The 27,517-nt window shown below is 42.0% G+C and overlaps 1 protein-coding gene across 3 annotated transcripts in view; it reads right to left on the bottom strand.

Moving 5' to 3' along the window:
- Positions 1–12,568: 12,568 nt before the first annotated feature.
- LOC124544703 (arginine/serine-rich coiled-coil protein 2-like) overlaps positions 12,569–27,517 on the bottom strand; it is a 73,385-nt gene continuing 58,436 nt past the window's right edge. For all 3 annotated transcript variants that reach the window (XM_047123341.1, XM_047123342.1, XM_047123343.1), the window contains exons 8-9: positions 15,265–15,409; positions 12,569–13,555 (exon numbers count right to left, since the gene is read on the bottom strand). In XM_047123341.1, coding sequence (XP_046979297.1) covers positions 13,398–13,555; positions 15,265–15,409 — 303 coding nt within the window. In that variant the 3' untranslated portion in view covers positions 12,569–13,397. The remainder of the gene's footprint in view (positions 13,556–15,264; positions 15,410–27,517) is intronic.

Below are 27,517 nucleotides of genomic sequence, written 5' to 3' on the forward strand. Positions count from 1 at the left end.
TAGACGTCTCAATGACCACACAATCATGGACAATTATCCAGTACCGAACATTCAGGACTTCGCTTCTCAGTTGGCAGGCACTAAAATTTTCAGTTTGGTAGACTGTGAGAAAGCGTATCACCAAATACCAATGTACGAACAAGATATCCCTAAAACGGCCATCACTACACCCTTCGGCCTCTTCAAATATGTTTACATGCCTTACGGATTGAAAAACACCACCCAAACCTGGCAGAGGTACTTAGATACAGTGTTACAACCCCCACCTTTCTGCTACGTGTACCTGGACGACATTTTGATTTTTTCTTCCTCTCGGGAGGAACACGAGCTTCACATCCGGGCACTGTTTGACACATTACAATCCCACGGAGTGATCATCAACAAAGACAAATGCAAACTGAGACAGGATTCTGTTGTTTTTCTGGGACACATAGTTTCAGCCGATGGTATCCGGCCCACACAAGTGAAAATAGACATCATCAAACAGCTGCCGATACCAGAAACATGCCATGAACTCCGCCGGTTCTTAGGAATGATCAGTGTTTTCCGCTGCCACATTCCAAGAGCCGCCGAACTACAGGTCCCCCTCACAGACGCACTGCGTGGGCCACAAACGTCAGGCGACAGGCGCGTACTGTGGACAGAGGTCATGTGTGCATCTTTCAAAAAACTCAAATCCACACTCGCAGAAGCCATCACACTTGCCCATCCATACCCGGATGCAACACTTTCGCTCACCACGGACATTAACGAAACATCTATCGGTGCAGTACTTCAAGGAGAGGTGGTGCAACCCCTTAAATTCTTTTTAAAAAAAAAGCTTTCGACAAAGAGCTCTTAGCTGTCTATGAAGCCATTAGATATTTCCACGAAGACGTCGAGAGACGCCCCCTCGCGATCTTTACAGACCACAAACCTCTCGCCCAAGCACTCACAAACCCTCCAGCCGCCCCACCTCCTAGGAGGTTCCGTTATTTCGACCTCATTTCACAATACACAACTAATCTACAATACGTTTGGGGATCCGACAACATAGCCGCTGATTATTTCTCCTGGATCTCGGGCATATCTTCCTCAATCGACTTCAACGCTCTTGCTCGAGCGCAAACAAATGATGACTCCTTGGCGAGCCTTTTATCTGACAATAATCACTCTCTGCGCCTGGCGCGCAAGACGATCCCTGGCACATGCTCAGAGCTATGGTGTGACACTTTCACTGGCGTGCCTCGCCCCCTCCTCTTTGCGTCGCTCAAGTGTTTGACGCACTGCATAGTCTCGCCCACCCGAGGTTTGCGTAACCACGCGCATCATCGCCGAGCGTTTCGTATGGCCTTCGGTTCGCAAAGACCGTCAGTGTCGCACTTGTATTTCATACCAGCGGTCCAAAGTCGGACGCCACTGCATGCTCCCCTCAGGTGTCTTCCACTCTCCTTCTAGCAGACTCCGCCACATCCACATCGACATTGCTGGCCCCCTTTTCCAGGTGGATGGTTACCAATACTTACTTACTTTTATCGACAGAACAACTAGATGGGTCGAGGCAACCCCTCTAGCCGATATTTCGGCCAAAACAGTCGCCAACGCTGTCCTCTCCACATGGGTCGCATGTTTCAGCTGCTCCAAAACCATTACTACAGACCAAGGCCGTCAATTCGAGGCTGTCCTCTTCACAAAAATGTGCGAGCTCTTCGGCGTCGGCCGCATGCGCATGACAGCCTACCAACCCCAATCAAACGGCTTAGTGGAACAATGGCACCGCACATTAAAGACAGCGCTAACGTGCCACGAGGAACGGTGGTTACACGCCCTCCCGTGGGTACTGCTAGGCCTCCATTCTGTATATAAAGATGACCTGCAGTGCTCAGTGGCCGAACTGCTCTATGGTGAGCCATTGACTCAACCAGCCGAGTTTGTCAAGCCTTCACCGCTCCAAGATACCATTGAATACCCCGTGCTAATGGAGAACATACGACAGACGATACGAGTGCAGAGAGCACCCGCTCCCTAAGCACACACTCCGCCTAAAACATTCGTGCACCAGCGGTTAGCCACATGTGAAGCTGTGATGCTTAGGGACGATACAGTGCGCGCCACCCTGCAACCCCCATACACAGGCCCTTACAGGGTACTTAGGCGCTCGTCGAATACATTCAACATCTGTATCAAAGGCAAACCCTCGACAGTGTCAGTGTCTCGACTCAAGCCGGCGTGGGTCACTGCAGACGACAACACCTCCGGCGACCCGACGCCACCAACCACAACAGACGACGACCTCCACACTGCCGCCTCCTCAAGGGATGGCACGCCGGCCATGCCCCCTTCCCCAACGCCGGCAAACCACACTGGGAAGAGTCCGGGGTCCACGCCCTTCACCCCACCCTCTCCTGCTACGCCCGTCACACACTTCTCACCCGACATTCAACAACCCACTACCATCTCCATTGACTTCTCACACTTTTCACCATCTGACATCTGTATAACTACCACAAATGATTCTCTCTTAGTCATCCACGCTCCTGCCCGCTCCACCGCCGCCGACACCTTCCAACTTTCCATTCTCCACTCCTCACCAATCCCCGATTCCTACGATCCTTCCCTCATTCAGTCTTTCATTGACACCATGGGGACACTGTACATGTTGTACCCCGTGTCTCCGTCTATTCCCCCCACCCCCTCTGTCACCTCACGAACCGGTCGCCACATACTCCCACCGGTGCGGCACTGTGATTACATTTTTCCATCCAAAAGGGCTCGAACCCCAGCCCTGCCCCGCCCAGTTCCCCCTCCGGACGAAGACGGCGCGACACCTGCACACCCTCCCCCCACAACAGCCAGAGCCTCCTGCTCCGCACTGCAGAGGGAGGGGGGGGGTCTGTGGCAACACTGACGTGCCATAACATCTCTGGCATGCAAAAACTCTTTGGGCCAACGGGGGCCATTATGTTCTGTCTATATGATACTTTCGATGTGTAGTGACGTTTATCTTAAGTGTGACAATAAATGTGCTCATTGTTTTAACAAGTGGATCAATGGGTTGTTATTTATAATGATAAGGACCCAAACTCCCACAGAAGAAAGTGGTAGTGAAACATGTAGTTCTCTCAGCCACATACCATAACATAAGGTGGCTCACAGTGTGTAAATATTTAACTGATTCTACGACTTATTAATTTGTAGTAATTTCTTTTTCAGACATTGGTTATACATTACTAGCAACATCCCCCAGCTTCAAAAAGATAGCACAGCCAAATAACTCATCATAGTTACAATTTGTGGTAATTATACAAACAAACCTTCCTTGTAAATTAAGTCTGCCTATTAATGAAAACTGTACCAAAATTACCACAGTAATTCCAAAGATTAGCCGTAACATAAAGATAGAAAAATACAGTGGAGACTTAAGTTTAATAATATGTATAGATTTTAGATTTATTAGAATTGATTTCCTGCAACATTCTTCCATTCAGTGCAACTGTTTATTTGCAGTAGTGGTATACCAGAGTCACCTGCAAAAAGAAGATGGTTCAAATGTGTTCCATTAGCATGTATTCCTTTTTAAGTTACCCCAGTTTGAAGAACTGAAAACATCCTCTAAGATGGCTGAGGATAGCTAAGGTGATGGAATTCCTTGTCCGACTTCTCTTCCAATTCCGATTTTCCAATTATTCCTTGTAAGCCCAAAGGAAACTGAAGCACTAACATGGACATCAATCAATACTTCAGTTCTAAAGGGCAAGTACCTTTTTAATTAGCTTTAGAACAAGATTATCACCCCCCTCTAGATGAAACGAAAGGGAAAGTTAATTCACAATGAAATGTCTAACAAACGAAATATGTTGTATTAAACTGACTGTAATTGTTGTCACAAGACTAAATTACATCAGGAAGATCCAATGTGGATCGTGGGATGAGTGATGGTTTGAGAATTGGATTGAATAGTGACTGTGATCTTTTATATACGTATTAGTTGCTGTTGTTACATTTATGACCTACAGTGCAAAAGATATTACTGTTCATGTTTCACTATTGCTCCAGCACAGCACTACAGAAAGTTGGAGGGGGAAATGGCTGATAAATATGATGAGTGCCAAGAGGACAGTGTTGAGCAGGCTGAAATTTCATCATGCAGCCAACCATGGGAATGTATACTGCATACTACAGCTTTTTATTAAGATCTACATGTTTAAACTGCAGTTTTCCTAAATCCATTTGCACTCTGAATCGAATTGACTTTAAAATTGGACAAATACTCAAGAATAGCATACATTTCTCCAAGAGACATTACAAACCTAAATGAGGGCCAGTGACGTACTTCACTGTTTTGCACAACAACGTTACTGACCCTTTCCATGAGGTATGACGAATGATTGGGCGTGTGTCAGCTGCTGGTTCTACACAGCTAATGAGGGAGTGATGGACAGACAATGTGTATGGAAGCAAGGGACATGGGGAAACATTCACCCGTCAATGCACAAGCGAAATACGCTGTGTGTTTAAAAAAAACTGGATTCTCGGGTCCCACTCTAACAACCACATTAGAAATCATGACATATTCGAAAGAAACAGCCAAATATTTGAGACAACGGAGACAAAGTTTCAGAGCTGCCCTGTTAGGATGGTGGTGGTGATTACCATTAGTGATATTACAGATGACAGACTAAGTATTAAAAAAAAAAAAGGCAATGATGTAAACAATTTCTTTTTGTTTATTTTATTTCTCCCTGTATTATCAAAATGTAGCAAGGAATAAATGGCATAATTTTGAATAGGTGTAATGTTAACTACTTAGACAGATTCCCTACATCAATAAAAGTTTGTAATTATAGTTAATCTGAATATGTTAAAAATAAATTTTCTCAAGGAGCCTCTTACAAAAGGGGGCATCGTCTTACACTCGGGTAAATACAGTAGCTTTCGAAACTTAGTTCTTTCCTTGAGTATGAATGAGGTATAAGTTTACGAACTTAGGAAGACTTTTAAGTGGCTTTGATCCAAAGTTGAGAGAGCGCTAATTACTGTCCAGTGGAGAGCACTCCACTATGTCTTGCTATTGCATCAGGCAAGGACCATATCAATTGAAGCAGGCTAGGAAAAAATCTTACCTTCACTGTCTCGGATGTTATTGAATTTGGCAAATGTTAAAATGAAGGACTAAGTAAGGAACAAGCATTTTTTTGTTTTCTCCAAAAAAATTTCTGCTCCGAGATACAGCCCTCCAAAGATGACATTGCATACCATTTTGAAGATGCGAATGTTGGAAAAAATTTTAAAATGCTGTATCTCTGGAACAGTTCTAGGTAATTTGTTGTTTTTTTTTATTTGAAAGATAATTGCCTTATGATTACAAAAAAATCCTCCATTTGGACTTATCTGCCAAAGTTCTTTTACGATAGCATTCTGAACGTCTTTTTATAATTTATGGGAAAAAAATTTTTTTTCAAAAATGCCAATCCATAAAGTTTTGATTTTTTCTGTTGATTAGTTCCATATAGTTCTACATTTCCTGAAAAGGAGAGCTTCCACTTTTAGGTTGAACAGGTTTTATAAACAATTGAAATTTTTGCCTTACATAAAATCTGTTTTATTACCACATTATCACATAACAGGCTCATAAAAATCAAAACCTAGCCTTATTTAACATAATTTCAGTTTTGAAAGATGAGTAAGAGACCCATATTTTTCAAGCATTTTAAATGTTTCCAAAATGTATGTGAAAGGTCCAAACACTTAAAGGTTTCAATTTATACAATTTCTGTGCACTCTGTTTTGTACTGAAATTAGCCAGTTAATGAACTAAAAATGTGTTTCACTGCTTCAGTATCTTCCTTTGATATAGTGAGATGCCTTCCTGTTGGAGCACTTACAATCTTCAAACCCTCGTGAACAGGAAGTGAGCACGGATGGTGGTGTTGCTGTCCTTCAGCTGGAAACCTGTATCCAGCAGCTGGTCCATGTGGTAGCATTAAGTTCACTACAATTTCATTTATCTCATAACTGGTGTCTATAATCTCTGCAATCCACCAGTCACACTCATACACACACGCCACAAACATCCCCCTTCTCAGGTTGTGAATCTGAATATTATCCTGCTGTTTCTGAGGTGTTGGCCGAATGAACGGAATTTATTCTTTCTTTCTGTTTAAAGTGCGTGCAATATGAGTTCGCCCATCACTATTGAGTCCAAAAATGTGTCTTCTGAATCCCTTTCACAGGAGTAATTTGTTTGGACCATTCTTCTTTCTTCTGCTCACGGAATTCTTCGATTTCCTCTTTGGACAAAAGAATGAGGACTGTGGATGTGTAAGATTTCATGACTCCCGTAAAATCCTCAGCATTCTGAATTGCAGCTGTATTTGGTCTGGAAAGATTATGTTTCATAGTATGGTGCTTCAGCAGGCCTCCTACACCATCACAAGACCCCTTCCTGAGACCAGTAGCATTGTATACCTGGTCAGTTGGTACAAGCGACATACTCAATTCAACAGCTGGTAGCGATTTTTAAAATGACTATGAGCACTATCAGAAGTAATGATGATCTTCTCTGCCTCTGTTTGCTGTTGAAGAATTTTGTGTATTGCTAGCAAAGCATGTGCTGAGTCATGTCCTGTGTCATCATATATGACTGCAACACTTGTGGTCTTGTTTTGAAAATATGTCATTCCTGTAAAAATTGAACCCTGGTCATTACTCCCATGATACCCTTGTACTTCTTGTGGGACAATTACAGACTACTTCTCAGCAAAATCACAGTGAAGCATTAAACATAGTTCTTCAGCCAGTACACACACTTTCACTTCTGCAATGTGTTGTTGTTGCAATTTCTCCAGATGCTGGTGTGTTACTGGTTTCACTGACCATTTACTACGTTCATCAATGAAACTGTAAAAGGCAATAGTTTTCTTAATTAGTTTATTTTCCTCCTATGTTCCATATGTAATTTCTGCATGGTTATCTGCTATGTCCTCTGGGCCAAGTGTCTGTAAACACAGTCCCCCCTTTCCAGAGCAGTCACCACATTCTTGAAACAAACAAGTCTCAGACTTTGCCAGAGACTAATGACACGCCCAACCTAGGTGTCATATGTCACATGCTCCAGTAAGTTCTTCAAAGTTACCACATAAAGTTCAAAATTTGTGCATCACACACACACAACTTTAGGTGGGTGTGGAACTACCCACTTAGGCTGTAGTGCAGAAAATTTTGATCTTCCAATATGTGAAGTTGTATAAATTACAAAAGTCTCTTTAATACTGCGAGTCACGTAACTCTTCACTTTTACAACTTATTGACCTTGAACCTTTACAGTTATAGTCTCTCTTTTGTTGGCACTCTGGCGAGAACAGTCCCATTTATCTTCCAGATAAAATGACTGCACTATTTGAAATGGAGCTGCTTTTACAGGATGATCATAACAGGGATCTGGTCTTCCAAAGACTCCTTTTACAGACCCATATTTCTTGATTTATCTACCGTGTACTTTGATACTGATGAAATCTAGTTCAACATTGTTTTCTTTGAAAATGTCTCTGGAATAACAGTTAAAAATTGCATCTTTTCACTGTAGGATGCACGATATTCAACAGTTGAATTGATGTTTGTGAAAAATTCCTGGCAAGAGTGCTTTGGTTCATTTTCTTCTGAAGACGGAATTTCTACTTTGAAGAGTGTGGTCAGTTTTGCTGTGGTGTATTCATCCATATTGTGCTTTCTTGATGCATAGAGCTTAGTACTCAACTTCACTTACCACAGTTTCTTAACAGGACTAACACCTACCTCTGCAGCCGACATTCTTCCTCTACTGATGCAAAATCTGCACCATGGGAGGCTTCACCTTGTTTATATACTATCATTGTTATTCTGTCAAAACATTTAGAACACAAGAAGACTTCACTGGAAACATCTTCGCTTTGAGTGAGCTCCCTGCCGCCGTTGGATAAGCAGTAGCCAGCAGCAAGTCATACTCTTAGCTCACTTATTTGTTTCATAGTTTAATTCTTACTTTCTTTGCCTGTTTTTGGGTACTTGCATAGTTTAATTATATTTTTCAGGCGCATTAAAGTATTTGAGAGTTGTAGCATCGCATTTTAGTACCCATATAGTGTAAATTCGTGTAATCATCAGTCATCTGTTTGTTTTGAATGGCTTGTAAGATAAAAGAGAGGAAAAAAAAAAATTGTTAGGGATGGATAAGAGCTGTGCCTGTTGTGTACGGATTCAGGGGGAATTATCCACTGTCCGTAAACAGCTGGAAGCTGTGTTGGCCGTCGTCGACAGGCTCCAGACTGTTGCCCTGGGCCACACTGACACTAGGACACCCGAGGCGAGCGCTTTGGAGCTTTTGAAACCTGTAGCATCGCCTGGGATCTCTGATGCCACTGCGCCCTAGGATTCTGACGCCCCTGCCAGTCGACACCCTGCCTGACGGTGATTGGCGAACCATGGCGGGATCGCGAATACCCGGGTGGAAGGAGAATGTTGGTGCTGGCCACAAGGCTGTACCCTTACGCCTCCGTAACAGGTTTGAGGTACCGCCCACTGCTGAAAGTACTTCTGAGCCAGCAAGGGTGGCCTCGCCTCTTGCGGCAGTGGCCGGTCTTCCTGAGAGGTCGGACAAGCACAGAGGGTGGGAATGCTTGTCACTGGGAGCTCTAATGTTAGGCGGGTGATGGAGCCCCTTAGGGATATGGCAGCTAAGGACGGGAAGAAAGCCAATGTGCACTCCATGTGCATACCGGGGGGAGTCAACCAAAACCACTAAAAATGAATGCAAAATATATCTGTTTAAAACAACAGATAAAAATTCGTTTGATGCCTTCCTAAGAGAGAGAGAGAGAGAGGGGGGGGAGGGAGGGGGAGAGAGAGAGAGAGAGAGAGAGAGAGAGAGAGAGAGAGAGAGAGAGAGAGAGAGAGAGAGAGAGAGAGAATTCCTTCCAAGCTAATTATGTAAGTGTAGACCAGATATGGCTCAAATTCAAAGATACAGTATCGACAGCAATAGATAGATTCATACTGCATAAGTTAATGAGTGACGGGACTGATCCACCATGGTACACAAAACACGTCAGAACACTGTTGCAGAAGCAATGAAAAAAGCGTGCCAAATTCAGAAGAACGCAAAATCCCCAAGACTGGCTAAGTTTCACAGAAGCTCGAAATTTAGTGCGGACGTCAATGCGAGATGCTTTTGACAGTTTCCACAATGAAACATTGTCTCGAAATATGGTAGAAAATCCAGAGAGATTCTGGTCATATGTAAAGTACACCAGTGGCAAAAAATAGTCAATACAGTCACTGTGCGACAGCGATGGAAATGTTACCAATGATGGTGCCACTAAACCGGAGTTACTAAATACCATTTTCCATAATTCCTTGACGAAAGAAGATGAAGTAAATATTTGAAACCAGGACAGCTGTTAGCACAAGTGTCATAAAAGTAGATATCTTAGGTGTTGCGAAACAACTCAAATCACTTAAGAAAGGCAAGTCTTCTGGTCCAGATGGTATACCAATCACGTTCCTTTCAGAGTATGCACATGCAATAGTGCCTTTCCTAGCAATCATATACAACCACTCACTTGGCGAAAGATCTGTTCCTAAAGACTGGAAAGTAGCACAGGTCACACCAATAATCAAGAAAGGAAATAGTAGGAGTAACCCATTGAATTACAGTCCCATATCACTGACCTCAATTTGCAGTAGGATTTCAGAGCATATACTGTACTCTAACATTATGAATCACCTTGAAGAAAATGACTTATTGATACATAACGAACACGGATTCAGAAAATATCGTTCTTGTGCAACACAGTTAGCTCTTTATTCCCATGAAGTAATGAGTGCTGTCGACAAGGGATCTCTGATCGATTCCATATTCCTAGATTTCCAGAAGGCTTTTGATACCGTTCCTCACAAGCAACTATTAATCAAATGGCATGTATATGGAGTGTCGTCTCAGTTGAGTGGCTGGATTCGTGATTTCCTCTCAGAGAGGTCACAGTTCATAGTGATAGACGGTAAATCATCGAGTAGAACAGAAGTGATATCTGGCGTTCCGCAAGGTAGTGTCATAGGTCCTTTGCTGTTCCTGATTTATATAAATGATCTATGTGATAATCTGAGCAGCCCCCTTAGAGTGTTTGCAGATGACACTGTAATTTACCGTTTAGTACAATCAGACATTCAATTCCAATTACAAAATGATCTAGAGAGAATTTCTGTATGGTGTGAGAAGTGGCAATTGGCACTAAACAAAGAAAAGTTAGAGCTCATCCACATGGGTACTACAGGAAATCCGATAAATTTTGGGTATATGATAAATCGCACAAATCTAAGGGCTGTCAATTCGACTAAATACCTAGGAATTACAATTACGAGCAACTTAAATTGGAAAGACCACATAAATAATATTGTGGGGAAGGCAAAACAAAGACTGCGCTTTATTGGCAGAACACTTAGAAGATGCGGCAAACCCACTAAAGAGACAGCCTACATTACACTTGTTCGTCCTCTGCTGGAATATTGCTGCATGGTGTGGGATCCTTACCAGGTAGGATTGATGGAAGACATCAAAAAAGTGCAAAGAAGGGTAGCTCATTTAGTGTTATCGCACAATAGGGGTGAAAGTGTCACTGATATGATAAGCAATTTGGGGTGGTAGTCACTGAAACAAAGGCGGTTTTCTTTGCGGCGAGATCTATTTACAGAATTTCAATAAGCAGCTTTCTCTTCCAAATGCGAAAATATTTTGTCTACACCCACCTACGTATGGAGAAATTATCATCATAATAAAATAAGAGAAATCAAAGCTCAAACGGTATGATTCAGGTGTTCCTCCTTCCCACGCGCCATTCGAGAGTGAAATAGTGGAGAAATAGTATGAAAATGGTTTGATGAATCCTCTGCCAGGCACTTAAGTGTGAATTGCGGAGTAACCATGTAGATGTAGAAACAGAGTCTTCAAATGAGAACACTTGTTACCAACCTGAACAAACTGTTTTTTGGTTTGTCCTATGTATCACTCTTTTACAGATATGCAAATAGTTAGCACACTTCACTCTCCTGTAGCCCCACTCAGAAGAAATTTCAGACAGTCCTTTTCACAAAACATACTGCAACTGAGTCAACTGACAAATTCCTCACGAAAACTCAGAACTCGCTGGGTAGTCTCAGATTTCTTAGAAGGCTCTTCAGTAAACAAATTAGCACTTAACAACTACAATACAGAAACCTGCAATGAACAACCACAACAAAGAAACTACAACAAAGTGTAAGAAATATCTGCAACAATGAAAGTGAAAAGAAATCAGTAAGAAACAACTTCAGTGAAGACATACATTACCCTTGAAAGCTTTTTTTTTTTAAATAAAACCTGTCCAACTTAAAAGGAGAAGCTCTCCTTTACAGAGAATATAGTACTATATTGTACTACTAAACAGAAAAAATCTGAACTTTTATGGATTGACATTTTTGAGGGGGGGGATTGTAAATTATAAGAAAATTCAAACAGCTACAGTTTAATAACTGACAGATATGTCCAAACGGAGGATGCCATTGTAATCATAAAGCAATTATCTTTTTTTTTTAAAAAAAAAAAAAAAAAAAAAAAAAAAAAAAAAAAAAAAAAAAACAACCCTAACAAAATTTCTAAAACTGTTACGGAGATACAGCATTTTACAAAAATTTCTGGAATTCGCATCTTCAAAATGGTGTTCGCAGTGTCATCTTTGGAGGCGTGTATCTCGGGGCAGGGTATTTTTTGGGAAAAATACATGTTACTTACTCCTGAATTTTAACATATGCTAAATTCAATATCTATAATATTTTTTAAATTTTGTAGCTTGCAGTAAACCCTAAACCCAAATTTCTTCTCTGCTCTGTTACACTGTAGTAAAATGAATACCCCAACTGTAAGCATATTTGATCTTTGTTTTTCACATTTTTGACAACAATATGATTTGAACTTAAAATCTTTTTTGCATCTGAAGTTCTACAAATTACTGTCTCAAAATAAAATAGCATTGTCACCTACCCTCTCTTCTTTTGGCCACCACTAAAATAAACAAAATTAATGTTTAAAATTTTTGCCAGCTCAACAGTCATTTTCCGATCACTTCAGCCACTTAGGATGTGAATGTGGATTTACCTTGTTTGCTTGCTTCCCATCACAAACAGAAGTGTAATTGGCATTGTCAGGCTTTTCTTACTGCCAGAAAGTATATTGATCAAATCATTTCAACAATTCCATAAAGCCACAATTAAATGGCCTGATTGATCACTGCCTATACAGCACACAAAATGCGTGAAGTGTATCTGTTTTGATGTGAAAAGCAAAGTGTTTTAATTAAATTTATTTTATAGATGACCGTCGTCCTAAAACCTCTCAATAATGATAAATGAATACTGTCAACCAAAACCTTTCGATACTTTGATTTAACTACATGTCACTATCAGTTTATGAAGGAGTCTATTTTTGTGTTTTACAAATTTTCATTTATCAGAAAACTCTCCTCGATATTAAGGAACACACAGTGCAAACACATTATGTGATGCTTCAGTCATATGCATTCAGTTCTCTAATCACAATCATTATATTTACAATAACTTAAAAGACAAAATTTTATGTATGGAATTTACAATTAATATTCACTTTGATATGCAAAAATGCATAGCCATTAATCTTAGTACATTCAGTCAAATTGAGGGATGTTCCACATTAGAACTGTCCATCTGCAGGCAGAGAATTCAGCAGATAAATTTAGAAATTTTACCAAAAACTTAATACAGCACTATATTAGAAACTTAATGACAAATACAACAGGATGACACTTCAGTGCTGAACATTGAGAGAAACATAGTGCATTTCTAACATTTAATACAACAAAATTCACAAACATATCATACATTCATTATAATTTACACTTCATTGTAAAATCACACATTCATAGAAAACTCTACATTTTTAACAGTATATACACGAGATACCCGAACAGTTTGAATGTATAGAACATTTTACATCCCAGCTCCTTAATCCACTTCCCTATCAATTGTTTGTTGGAAGAGAAAGGGTTTAAAACATGTCCAATCATAGCATGCCGAGACCTTTTTAAAACACGAGTGTATGAAAATGTACCACTAAGATCATTCTTTTTAGAGGACTTTAGATCCTTAAAGGAAGAGATGAGACACTGAAATTAACACTGGAAATCCACTCAAATATTCCATGGAAGGTACAAATGATACAGTATTTTAAACTGTGAAGTGCAGGAGCTGAAAGTTAAATCCTTATGAACAGGAATGTGAAGAATGCCAATTTCTTATTGCATTTGTCCGATTCCATTTCCTGCACTCATATACATCACGTCCCCAGGTGATATCACGACACACCTCCCATTTTCTTGCTATCGTGGGTACTGGAAAGTACCAAAGCCAAGGCCTACCCCACGATGTGTGTGGGTTGCTACTCTCGCTACCTCATACTGCATCTCCATGGAGTTGAACATTTCTTCTTGCTTCTTGAGAATTTCATTTCCTTCCGTGCCTGAAGAGCCAGAGCTTCCTGCAATTGAGAAACATTTCAACTGTCATATTGCCACAATACCAGAATGTCTACCAACTAGGTTTCCCCTCCTTTATCTTAACAATGGACTGTATATATGACACACAAATACCTCTAAGAAATAATTTATATAGAACAGTTTCAAAAAATTAATGAGAGTTATATTTCATAATTCATCCATAAACTGAAATTTGTGAATTCAAGTAACAGTCTATCATTAAAATACACTCCTGGAAATGGAAAAAAGAACACATTGACACCGGTGTGACAGACCCACCATACTTGCTCCGGACACTGCAAGAGGACTGTACAAGCAATGATCACACGCACGGCACAGCGGACACACCAGGAACCGCGGTGTTGGCCGTCGAATGGCGCTAGCTGCGCAGCATTTGTGCACCGCCGCCGTTAGTGTCAGCCAGTTTGCCGTGGCATACGGAGCTCCATCGCAGTCTTTAACACTGGTAGCATGCCGCGACAGCGTGGACGTGAACCGTATGTACAGTTGACGGACTTTGAGCGAGGGTGTATAGTGGGCATGCGGGAGGCCGGGTGGACGTACTGCCGAATTGCTCAACACGTGGGGTGTGAGGTCTCCACAGTACATCGATGTTGTCGTCAGTGGTCGGCGGAAGGTGCACGTGCCCGTCGACCTGGGACCGGACCGCAGCGACGCACGGATGCACGCCAAGACCGTAGGATCCTACGCAGTGCCGTAGGGGACCGCACTGCCACTTCCCAGCAAATTAGGGACACTGTTGCTCCTGGGGTATCGGCGAGGACCATTCGCAACCATCTCCATGAAGCTGGGCTACGGTCCCGCACACCGTTAGGCCGTCTTCCGCTCACGCCCCAACATCGTGCAGCCCGCCTCCAGTGGTGTCGCGACAGGCGTGAATGGAGGGACGAATAGAGACGTGTCGTCTTCAGCGATGAGAGTCGCTTCTGCCTTGGTGCCAATGATGGTCGTATGCGTGTTTGGCGCCATGCAGGTGAGCGCCACAATCAGGACTGCATACGACCGAGGCACACAGGGCCAACACCCGGCATCATGGTGTGGGGAGCGATCTCCTACACTGGCCGTACACCACTGGTGATCGTCGAGGGGACACTGAATAGTGGACGGTACATCCAAACCGTCATCGAACCCATCGTTCTACCATTCCTAGACCGGCAAGGGAACTTGCTGTTCCAACGGGACAATGCACGGCCGCATGTATCCCGTGCCACCCAACGTGCTCTAGAAGGTGTAAGTCAACTACCCTGGCCAGCAAGATCTCCGGATCTGTCCCCCATTGAGCATGTTTGGGACTGGATGAAGCGTCGTCTCACGCGGTCTGCACGTCCAGTACGAACGCTGGTCCAACTGAGGCGCCAGGTGGAAATGGCATGGCAAGCCGTTCCACAGGACTACACCCAGCATCTCTACGATCGTCTCCATGGGAGAATAGCAGCCTGCATTGCTGCGAAAGGTGGATATACACTGTACTAGTGCCGACATTGTGCATGCTCTGTTGCCTGTGTCTATGTGCCTGTGGTTCTGTCAGTGTGATCATGTGATGTATCTGACCCCAGGAATGTGTCAATAAAGTTTCCCCTTCCTGGGACAATGAATTCACGGTGTTCTTATTTCAATTTCCAGGAGTGTATTTGTCACTCTTCCATTGGTAAGTGTGTATCTTGGTTAGCTTGATATGTAGTGTACATACCTTGTGCCGTATCTTTGATCCCCATCAGCCTCTTAAACTTGGCTGTCATTTTGCCATCTTGGTCTTGGGCAAATGTAGTTCCTTCCCATTTATTGGTAGATGTTTGTGGTGTTGACGAATCTGATTTTGCAGTAGAAGTTGTTGCCTGTAAAAAAGGACAACACAAATTTAAACAGGAACAGCAAATATTTCAGTAAATTATTTCAAAACTATCTTTAAACATAACTGGAACAGATACAGGGTTTCGAAATCCCTCTGATAATGTCATCTTACAAAGGGAGGCCGCCAATTGGGAAATTCAGATTCGATTCATACTGCGCATAATAAAAGCTCATGGCCAGAGGTGTAATGTGGCAAAGCACCAAGATGCACTTCTCAGCCGTTGTCGAGAAAATCGACAGTTAAAAGAAACCGTTGTGGTGAAATACTCTCTATGGTTAATGATTTTCTACAGCGTCGTGGCGCAGCGGTAAGCGCTCGGGTTCGTAATACGAATCCCGCGGCATGCAACTTTTTTTATTATTAGTTTTTTGTAATTCAAATATATATATTTGAATTACAAAAAACTAATAATAAAAAAAGTTGCGTGCCGCGAATTAATGAATTGCTTATGCATGTTGGTGAAGGCGGATCGCTCTCCAATTGTACCGCCTCCATTTTTCCGTTTGTTTAACAGGGTGTACCAAAGCTCTCACGCCCGCACTGATTTTCGACGATGATATAAGTTGCGCTAGGGACCGCATCTACCTTCTTTCGAAGTTAGCAGGCAACTACGCTGTTATGTGGCGGCTCGTTTCGGCCCATTCAACATCTGTCCATCAAGTGTAACGAGCGAGTAATGGAGTTTATATTTCATACCTGCCACAGCAAATTTGTGTTCATGGGGTCTCTATTCTAATTCGAACGTTTGACTTACGCTATATGTATTCGTTTCGGAATATCGTTTCTACATCTTCCGTTAACTATACGTGGTAAACATTATGAAGACAATTAATAACATTTGTGAAATACAACTTTGTTTGCGGAAAACATAATGATGTTCGAAGTCGCCAGTTTTTCCACGACAAACGACTTTTAACAACTTATTATATGCATAATTGTTGCAACTGATTGCTGGGAATTATATATATGTGTGTGTGTGTGTGTGTATATATATATATATATATATACACATTTTAATTACAAAAAACAAATACTAAAAAAAAAAAAAGTTGCATGGCGCGAGATTTGATCCGGCGACTTTTGGATTACAAACCCGAGCGTTTACCGCTGCGCCACAACGCTGTAGAAAATTATAAATCGTAGAGAGTATTTCACCGCAACGGTTTCTTTTTAACTGTCGGTTTTCTCGACAACGGCTGAGAAGTGCATCTTAGTGCTTTGCCACATTACACCTCTGGCCATGAGCTTTTATTATGCGCAGTATGAATCGAATCTGAATTTCACAATTGGCGGCCTCCCCTTGTTAGACCACATATTATTAAAATTGTCTAACTAAAACTGAGAAGAAAGGTGCTATAGTAGAGATGGTATAATAAGATCCCCGACAGTACTGTTGTCAGTTTTCAACTGCAAAGTGCTAATGGCTACAGCTGAAAACAGAAGCCATCTACTACTGTGCTGTGACAGCACTGAGGCATTATCATAGAAATGTTTACAAAAGTGCATACATTACTGGTTAAGGAAGCTGCGTAAATCTGCTACACCTAGTCCACTGCAACTTTCAGGGATCACCTTATGCTGACTCAACTACAGCTGTGATCTTGCATATCAAAATTCATTCACAGGAGCCACTGAGTCGCAGACAGACCCAAATTGTGTCTGACTCACTGCCTACTATACGCAGTGAGTAGCAATCTATCCTTTTCATATTATTGTTATTCCATCCTGGACTTTCCATTGCTTAAAGTTCACCTAGAGCGATTTAGAAAACTTCACAATACCCCTACACAAACTTAAATCACCACTAAAGTAATTAAAGTCTAACATTCTTTTGACAACAATATCAGTTGCCCATAATCTTGTGGGAGGTTAAAAGACTATGTTGTATCACTGGCAAAAATCTGTTCACTCAAATGCACTTCTTCTGACTCAAGGGCCACCTTTAATGCCCTTTAGGTTTAATTTCTCTCACATACGTATATTACACAATATGGCCTTCCATAAAAACAGAAATGACTATAAAGCAAAACGTGGTATCAAATGATGAACAAATGCACAGAACTGAGCAACTAATATGAACTATCACTTTGGAAGCCATGGCTTTTGAGAAAACTTTTTATTCAGTTTCAACAAAATCTGCACAGGGAGCTCTTGAGAAACAAGGCATGATTCAACCTAAAAAGAACGACGAACCTAAACAAAATTAACATTTTCAAGGGTGTTCAGGGATATTTTCCAAGTATTCTGGTATAAGATAGATACGGTTTCTTGTGGTATGTTATATAGTAATTATATTTCGTTTCATTTCTTACCACAGTTTATCTTTGAATCTGTACTGCACTAAAATTATCTGCAGACAGTGCAAATGTTGACACGAAGCACTTTCTCTCCTATTTGGAAACAAACTTGTTGCACTCACTCACAGTAATAACTGTCAAAAACAGTAATCCCCACTTTACTCTTCATCATCGAGCATGCCTTCAGTACTGCTCAGACTTGCTCCAGGTTTGTTTTTTCAGACTACGTTAATTGCACATTAACAGTGATGATACAGCAGTATGGATTGGTTTAATGGTGAAGAGTAGTTGATATGCAACTTGTGTGGGAGTTCACTGAATGTACTGGAAGAGCAACACTATTACACTATGCTCAGTCATTTCTAAAGTACCAGCAACTGAATGTTAGTCCGTTAGAATCAGAGGGTTGTGGCATTACTCCGTGTTTTGTATTGTACCTTCTGTAACTAAGTATTACAGGCTTTTCACTGTTCTTAAGATATTTTCGCAAGAAAACCATAACTGGCAAAACAAACTGTATAAATCATAATTACATTATTACTCTGTAATGAGTCACTGGATATAAAGGATCTCTTACTCAAAATGTTGTTGTTGTTGTTGTCGTCTTCAGTCTTGAGACTGGTTTGATGCAGCTCTCCATGTTACTCTATCCTGTGCAAGCTTCATCTCCCAGTACCCACTGCAGCCTACCTCCTTCTGAATCTGCTTAGTGTATTCATCTCTTGGTCTCGCTCTACGACTTTTACCCTCCATGCTGCCCTCCAGTACTAAATTGGTGATCCCTTGATGCCTCAGAACATGTCCTACCAACTGATCCCTTCTTCTAGTCAATTTGTGCCACAAACTCCTCTTCTCCCCAATTCTATTCAATACCTCCTCATTAGTTATGTGATCTACCCACCTAATCTTCAACATTCTTCTGTAGCACCACATTTCGAAAGCTTCTATTCTCTTCTTGCCTAAACAATTTATCGTCCATGTTTCACTTACATACATGGCTACACTCCACACAAATACTTTCAGAAACAACTTCCTGACACTTAAATCTATACTCGATGTTAACAAATTTCTCTTCTTCAGAAACGCTTTCCTTGCCATTGCCAGTCTACATTTTATATCCTCTCTACTTCAACCATCATCAGTTATTTTGCTCCCCAAATAGCAAAACTCTTACTACTTTAAGTGTCTCATTTCCTAATCTAATTCCCTCAGCATCACCTGACGTAATTCGACTACATTCCATTATCCTCGTTTTGCTTTTGTTGATGTTCATCTTATACCCTCCTTTCAAGACACTGTCCATTCCGTTCAACTGCTCTTCCAAGTCCTTTGCTGTCTCTGACATAATTACAATGTCATTGGCGAACCTCAAAGTTTTTATTTCATCTCCATGGATTTTAATACCTACTTCGAACTTTTCTTTTGTTTCCTTTACTACTTGCTCAATATACAGATTGAATAACATCGGGGAGAGGCTACAACCCTGTCTCACTCCCTTCCCAACCACTGCTTCCCTTCTTTCACGCCCCTCAACTCTTGTAACTGCCATCTGCTTTCTGTACAAATTGTAAATAGCATTTCGCTCCCTGTATTTTAACCGTGCCACCTTCAGAATTTGAATGAGAGTATTCCAGTCAACTTTGTCAAAAGCTTTCTCTAAGTCTACAAATTCTAGAAACGTAGGTTTGCCTTTCCTTAATCTATTTTCTAAGATAAGTCGTAGGGTCAGTACTGCCTCACGTGTTCCAACATTTCTACGGAAGCCAAACTGATCTTCCCTGAGGTCGGCTTCTACCAGTTTTTCCATTCGTCTGTAAAGAATTCGCGTTAGTATTTTGCAGCTGTGACTTATTAAACTGATAGTTCGGTAATTTTCACATCTGTCAACACCTGCTTTCTTTGGGATTGGAATTATTATATTCTTCTGAGGGAATTTCGCCTGTCTCATAAATATTGCTCACCAGATGGCAGAGTTTTGTCAGGATTGGCTCTCCCAAGGCCGTCAGTAGTTCCAATGGAATGTTGTCTACTCCCGGGGCCTTGTTTCGACTTAGGTCTTTCATTGCTCTGTCAAACTCTTCACGCAGTATCATATCTCCCATTTCATCTTCATCTACCTCCTCTTCCATTTCCAAAATAGTCAGAAGATACCCACGAAGACTATCCTACATTTTGCCTGTGCGGTTCAGGCTCACCTTTTATATGTTAATGCTAAAGCTTCCATCACACCTATCAGGATAGCAGGAAACTACAAACTTGATAAAAGAAAACAAATAAACAATGAAGTTTTAGCATCAGCTAATGAGCATCCCTATTTGTCAGTTGATAACGGTGAGATTGACAGTAACAGAAATAAACAGAAGAGTAAAAATAGGATGGATGCTTTTGACAAACTAAATACGGTTTTAAAAACAAAGCTCCTACCATGTCTTAGGAGGTAAGTTAATAATTTTGACTTATGGCTGAGAGATACTTGACTTTTAATGCAAAAACCACCCCCAAAACTGAGGGTTACTCAGTGAGGAACGGACAGTGGTGTGACAACTACGTCCATTTGCTACCACTGACAGCAGCAAATCCGCTGCAATCCCCAAACATCAGGAGCCAGAGAAGCTCCCATCAGCTAGTATACCATTGCTTTCTCCAGCACCCACATTGGTAACTCCCGTTTCTGCTACTGGCTCCACTGTTGAGAACTCGGCTCTAGCAATGCCACACTGTTTGCATCCTTAGCTACCATGCCTCATCGGACTTTGCCTCCGTTACTATAGTACAAAAGGATTTCAATAGCGCTTCCTGTGTGCCATTTTAGAGTCTTGTTTCCTGGAAAGACTAGTGTGGTTCTACAAGTCTGTTGCCAGATGATCTGTCTCCCCTCACCCCAAGCATCAGCGCTGAGTTACTGAGCGTGTGTAGTAATCATCAGTGCAGTGATGTGACAAGTGAGTGCAAGAAATGTGATGCTATTTATTTTACTAGTGTCACATCTGGCCATTTTGACACCTGTTCATTGCCAAGTGCGCAGAGAGGTGAATTCTGTCCCGGCTGGGCTAGCTCTCTTCACAGCCAGACAAGTCCTATCTTTTAATCTTAATTTTGCCTTGCACAGCAACCAAATATCTCCCTTTTATCTGCTTCAGCCACAGATGAGTAGGAACACTAGCCAGTGAACCGCCCATCTGTCCTGGAAGCAGCAGGTTCTGCACTGTGATTTTAATTCGGTATCACAGAACCACGTTTCTTTTTGTAAGTAAGACGTTGGCCCAGTGATATCTTCAGTGCTCCTTGATCGTCACTGCCAACAACTCGTCCATTATTATTTACGGTGTACAGGCCCACATCATGAACTACTGTGGACCTTCACGGTTGCAAGTGCTACTGTTCCCATACTGGCCAGCCATCATCATCATCATCATCATCATCAACTGGCCGAATTAGGTAAGCGCTGTTTAGTCAACAGCGCCTCCAGCACATCTGTCAGCTACAGGTCCTATTTCATTATGTGTGTTGCCACAATGAACAGCTGGAATCTCCCTTTGGCGAGAATCTTGCAGAATTCCTCCTTCTCACCTGGCCATCCAGTGCCCATCAGAACATTCAGCACCACACCATGCATTACACTGTTACACCCCCCCCCCCCAAACACGTCCAAAATTGAGCAGAATGAGTCTGAAGAGCTCCTTGCCACCAGCAAACTTCGCCCCTCAAAAAGTCTTTGGGCCTCAGCTGTTCACCTCACCACCAATCATGGTTTCTGCCACCCTTGCGGCAATTACTGTAAGCTCAACACCCGCATCATTCGCAACAGTTACCCAATTCCACTCCTACGCACTTACAGCAACACCATCTTGGGAATAAACTATACTGCGAAAAAGCCTTCGCCCAAATCCAGGTCACCACAGAGGACATAAAAAAGGCCATAAACAATGCCTTTCGGCCAGTTCAAAAGTATGTTTATAGCACCTGGTTTCCAGAATGCTGCACAAACCTGGCAAAGACTATACACAACATCCTACAAAGCACAACAGGTTGTTTTGCCTATTTAGATGATATGCTCTTCTACTCCAGAAACCCCAACGAACACCACCAACGTATCTGATGTGTTTTTACCTGTCTACAGAAAGCAGATATGATCCTCAACACCACAAAATATGTTTTTTTGGGACAGGCGAGGTTGAATCCCCTGGACATGTAGTCTTTGCTGCTGGCTCCCCTCTTCTCCCAGAGAAAGTATGGACAGTAGCAGACTTTCCACACCACTTTCAAGGAACTCAGCCATTTCATCGGCATCAGCAACTTTCTCTGATGCCATTTGAAGGACGTCACTGCCACTTCATGGCCCCTTACTACCACAGTTCACAGCAATCTGAAGAAAGGCAATAAACTAGTCCCATGTACCCAGTCCATGATTGAGAGCTCCAAATAGACAAAATGAGACCTCGCCAACATTGCCCTTTTCACCCACCTCCAAACCACTGCCCTCCTCACACCAGTTACGGATGCAGGCCAAACAGCTATGTACAATGTCACTGGGGCACAAATGATCAAAAGCTCTCTCACAGCATACGAAGCTGTTTGGTATTTCTACAGTCACATCCACATATACATTTACATACATATTCCTCAAGCCACTGCACAGTGCGGGGTGACCTTCAGTCAAGGGACGTGTTGTTTATACAGACCTCTGCCCTCTCATCACCAAATTCTGTAGGAAAGATCTGATCTCAATCTATACCTGACAGTTTAGGCTACAAGAGCGTATCATGTAATTCACTACCAACATCCAGAATGTCACCAGCATTGATAACATTGTGGAGCATTGCCTTTGTCACTCCTGTGTCGTCATCCAAACATTAGATTACAATGCTCTAGCCACCACCCAAGAGCATGACCAGGACCTCAACCACTCCCTTCTGGTCTCCGACACCATCCTCAACCTCCATCCCCGGACCTCAACCACTCCCTTCTGGTCTCTGACACCATCCTCAACCTCCATCCCCATACCCAGCTCTGATAACAAAATCTGGTGTGATGTGTTTGTAGACCCATCGTAACCTGATGGGCCCGGCACTCACCTCCCACCCCTTTCTCCCCCAGCTTTCTGAAAATCAGCCATTTACCACATTCATGGTCTTGCACACCTTGTGTCCAAACCTCTGTCACCTTCAAGGAACAGCGCTCCATCTAATTGGGCATTCACCGCGACTACAGCAACAGTGAATGTAGGTGCCCCAAGTCACATTTCCTTCCATGCAATATCAGTTTGCACATGCACATGTCAACATTGTTGTCCCACTGCCTTCTTCCTGTAGCTATTAACATATGTCGACAGTTATCAACTGATTTACATGGTGGCTGGCAGCCACTCATATCCCCAACTTTTCAGTCAAAACTGTTTACGCAGCCTTCTCTTGGAACCTGGGTGTCCCGTTTTGGATGTCCCTGCCACATCACTTTAGATCACTGGCGCCATCTCCTTGCTTTGGCGGACACCTGTGACTCTAGCACCCATTGCACTGCAGCTATCACCCTGCAGCCAATGGCATGGTAGAACAGTTCCACTGCCCACTTCAAGCTGCCCTAGTCTGGTACTTTTGTACACAAAGCTGACCTGGAAACTTTGGCTCATATACGGACAGCCAATTGCCATCCTTGGCTATTTGACGGAAGCAGTACCACTTCCTCCCAACAGCATCATCCCAGGCTTCAGCAATAGCTCAATGATTTCATGTTTCAGCTGTGATCAACACCCCCACAGCAAGCAATGCACTTTCATTCAATGTGACCTCGCAGCATGACCCATGTCATGCTTCGGACAGACACATGCCTTGCCCATCCTCTCACCAGTGACAACACTCACACCAGCATAGCAAAGAAAATCCGCGCAGGTACCTCTTAGGACAAGTTCCACGACCTACGCCCCCCCCCCCCCCCCTTTTTTGCGTTTCTAGCAGTGCCACTGCCACAATGATGCAACCAGGCCCAACATCGTCATCACACTATATGTTGCTCCCTTTCCAGCACTTGACACTGGGCACAATCACCGCCCCCCCCCCCCCCCCCTGCCCAGCTGTCATCAAGATGCCACCCCCTCCCCCTCCTCTCTCCCAGCAAGCACTCTCAGCCAGCTTCAAGCATCTCCTTACCCTATCACTGCCAATGTTATCCTCTTGAAAGGTGGGCACTGTATAGCGACTCCCTTCTTTCGTCTCTACTGACAGCAAGGGTTGACACACTGCAGTTGCCCCACATTGGCAGCCAGAGAAGCCCCTGTCAACTATTGTACCACCACTTTTCTCCAGAAACCATGCTGGTAATTTCCACTGCCTGTGGCTCTTTGATCTCCACGATTTCTGGAAGCCATGCACTTTTACCTGTCGCCACCAGTTTTTGTTTCCACTCTGACATATGACGAAGCAACACCTTCTGGCCACAGTCATGAGAACTCAGCTCATACAATGCCATGTTGTTTGCATCCTTAGCCACTGTGCTTCACCATAATTTGCTCCAACAGTAGAGCTTCATATTCAGTTTTCGTTACCATAGTTCTCTCACAGTCTGGTGAGCAAATGGATTGCTTCTGAATCTCCCGTGTACTGTTTTAGAGTCACGTTTCCTTGGAAGACTTTTGTTGTTCTACGTAATTTGATGCCAGACTTTTGTTGTTCTACATAAATCGATGCTGGATGCCCAGTTCATCTCCCCGGTATTAGCGCTGGGTTACCGAGCGTGTGAAGTGATAATCAATGCAGTCACATGATGAGTGAGTGCTGCAAGTATAAGGAGGTCTATTTTACTAGTATCAGATTCAGCCATTTTGGCACCCCTTTACCACCAAATGTACACAGAGATGAATTCTGACTCCCTTCACTGCCAGACGCGTCGTTTCTTTCAATCTTGATTTTGCCTCTTACAGCACTGTAATATCACCCTTTTATTTTCTTTGGTCACGAGTGAGGTACGAACACTGAGCTTCCAATCTACCTTGGAAGCAGCATGATTTTGACTCCATATCCCACAGACATTTTTGGAACTATAGATATGAGGTTAACCCAAGCCAGTATGTTTTTTTTATTTTGTGTCTGTTCATATTTGTTGTATCAGTTAGGCCCTGAAATAAAGTTGGAATTACTTTTGTAGAAATCAGCCCTGAGTTTTATTCCTATGCCCATAGTGATGTGCCAACTTACCCATGTTTCCCCTCTCAGTATTATGTTACTTACATAATTGGGTTGGTGCATATGTTTCTAGTGTTTTTCCATAAGTTTAAGAAACACAACAGATAAACACAACAGATACACATAACAGAGTCTTTAGTCATCAATAATATATCCTCCTCCACTATTTACAACAGTCTGCCAAAACCAAAGTAACTTTTCAATTCCATGACTGTAGAAATCACATAGTTTTGAGGGGAAGAACTCATTGAATCATGTTCAGAGCATATTTTCATCTGGAAAGGAAGTTCCTTAAAAATTGGTTGATGGAGAGTGGAAAAGGTGAAAATTGAAGGTGCAACATCAAATGAATAAGAGGGGTGTGGAATGACTCGCCAACCCATTGCCTATATGGTTTTCTCTGTCAGTTTACCAGAATGCAGGCGGGTGTTATGATGGAGTAGTATCACTTCAGGTGGTCTTCCTGGTCATTATTCTTGCACTGCATCTGCAAGATATCTCAACTGTTGACAATGAATGTGAGCAGTGATAGTTACACCTCGGAAGCAATTCATAGTATACCACACCATTGCTGTTTCACTAGGTGCATAACATTATTTTTTTGGATGCATGCAGGTCTTTATACAGATAGCTGTTACTTTGTTTGGGCTCACGCAAATGACACGTGATAGTGGAATGATTACAATTCTTTGCATTTGCCAGTTCTGAAGTACACTGATGTGGATCATTGTGGATTAATGTGTTTAAATGACCATCATCAAACCACAAAGTCTTTCTGAGCATGGAAAGTCACTTATCTCAAAATGATCCTCCATAAAACAAGAAAACCATGTGCTCTGTCCAATGGCATTATCCACATACATGAAGCAAATGTTTCTGGCTGTCTCTGCTGCTGTCACCCCTCCACTGAACTCAAACAGTTGAATTTGTCAGAAATGTTCCGATTTTAGCACTCCATTTCCTAGCATCCACAGTTTCACACACTATCTTGAAATGATAAAATGAAAACTCAAATAACGAAAGTGAACTACAAACACAAATAATAACACTAGTCAACAGTAGTTTTGGTAAAGACAAAGTACATATAAAACTTAATTCTGTATTGTAATGTAACATAAAATGTGAAATCAGAAAGTGTCCATCATGTCAGGATTAAAAGTTATGACCTGCAAGTTATATAGCATAGTTGAATTTACTGAATATTTTTAAGTGCTTTGTGTTTGAAAGGAGTGTGATAAAAGTTAGTGCAGTGACCTTTTTTTGTTCTTAACTTTAATGTGAACTACTTTTTAAGTGTAATATGTAACATTAGTGTATTTTATATTGTGTAAATAAACCCTCCAGTCATATACATTTGCTTACTCTTCCTTCTATATTATCTCAAGTCTTTGAATTTTTCTATTCTTTTTCAGGAATTCATCTGGCTAAGTTCACTTTACAAAAAAGTGTTTTGTAGGCATTGAAAATACAATATGAAGAAATCAAAACATGGGTGTACCAAACATCCCGATTCATTTTGTTATGTAAGTGGTGATTTCACGACAAGGAAACAAAGATCACCACTTTCTAACTTACTGAAGACAATGTATCAATTATACTTCAAATGCCAACTTGGAGATAAGGATAAAGATTGGGCGCCTCACATAACTTGCACTAGGTGCAATTCTAAACTAACACAACGACTGGGGGGGGGAAAGCACTTACCATTTGGCAAACCAATGATCTGGCAAATGTCTCAAAACCGTGTTGATGATTACTACTTCTGTTTGACTAATCTAACTGGCTTTTCATCAAAGAATAAGAAGAATATTAAATACCCAAACCCACCCTCAGCAATTAGACCTGTTCCCCACAGTGAAGACCTGCCAGTTCCAACAGCTCCACTAGTGTGGGAAGAAGTTACTAATTCTGATCATGAATCCACAAACACTAAGGAAGCACAATGTCAATGAAGTGAAGAGGAGCACTTTCCAGAACAAAGACTACTTTTAATTACACAAGCAGACTTGAATGACCTAGTTCTTGATTTATACTTATCCAAGGATCATACAGAAATTTTATCTTCATGTCTTAAGGAATGGAGCTTACTTCAATATGGTGGGTAACATTTGTGCTTGTAGTGATGTAGTAGGATTAATGAATCAGTTAAACATACCATACTATGCTGCTGAGTGGCGCTTGTTTATTGACACTTCCAAGACAAGTCTGAAGGCTGTACTACTGCACAATGGTAATACATTTCCATCTGTTCCTGTGGGGTACTCTGTGACTATGAAAGATAACTATGTAAATTTGTCAGAGACACTTGAAGCTGTTAAGCGTAACGAAGAAAATTGTACAGTATGCGGTGGTCTTAAGGTGATTGGTTTACTAACTGGTCTCCAAAGTGGTTTCACAAAGTATTGCTGTTTTCTTTGTCTTTGGGACAGCCGTGCAACAGATAAACATTATACTGTTAAACAGTGGCCACCACGAGAGAATTTGGCTCCAGGGAGAGATAATGTGAAATATGTACCTCTGGTGGAGTCTCAAAATGTTTTCCTTCCCCCAATGCATATTAAACTCGTTCTTATGAAGAATTTTGTCACGGGAATGGACAAAAACGCTAATGGTTTC

Source organism: Schistocerca americana, chromosome 8, assembly GCF_021461395.2.
Source record: "Schistocerca americana isolate TAMUIC-IGC-003095 chromosome 8, iqSchAmer2.1, whole genome shotgun sequence".
In the NCBI taxonomy this organism is placed as follows: domain Eukaryota; kingdom Metazoa; phylum Arthropoda; class Insecta; order Orthoptera; family Acrididae; genus Schistocerca; species Schistocerca americana.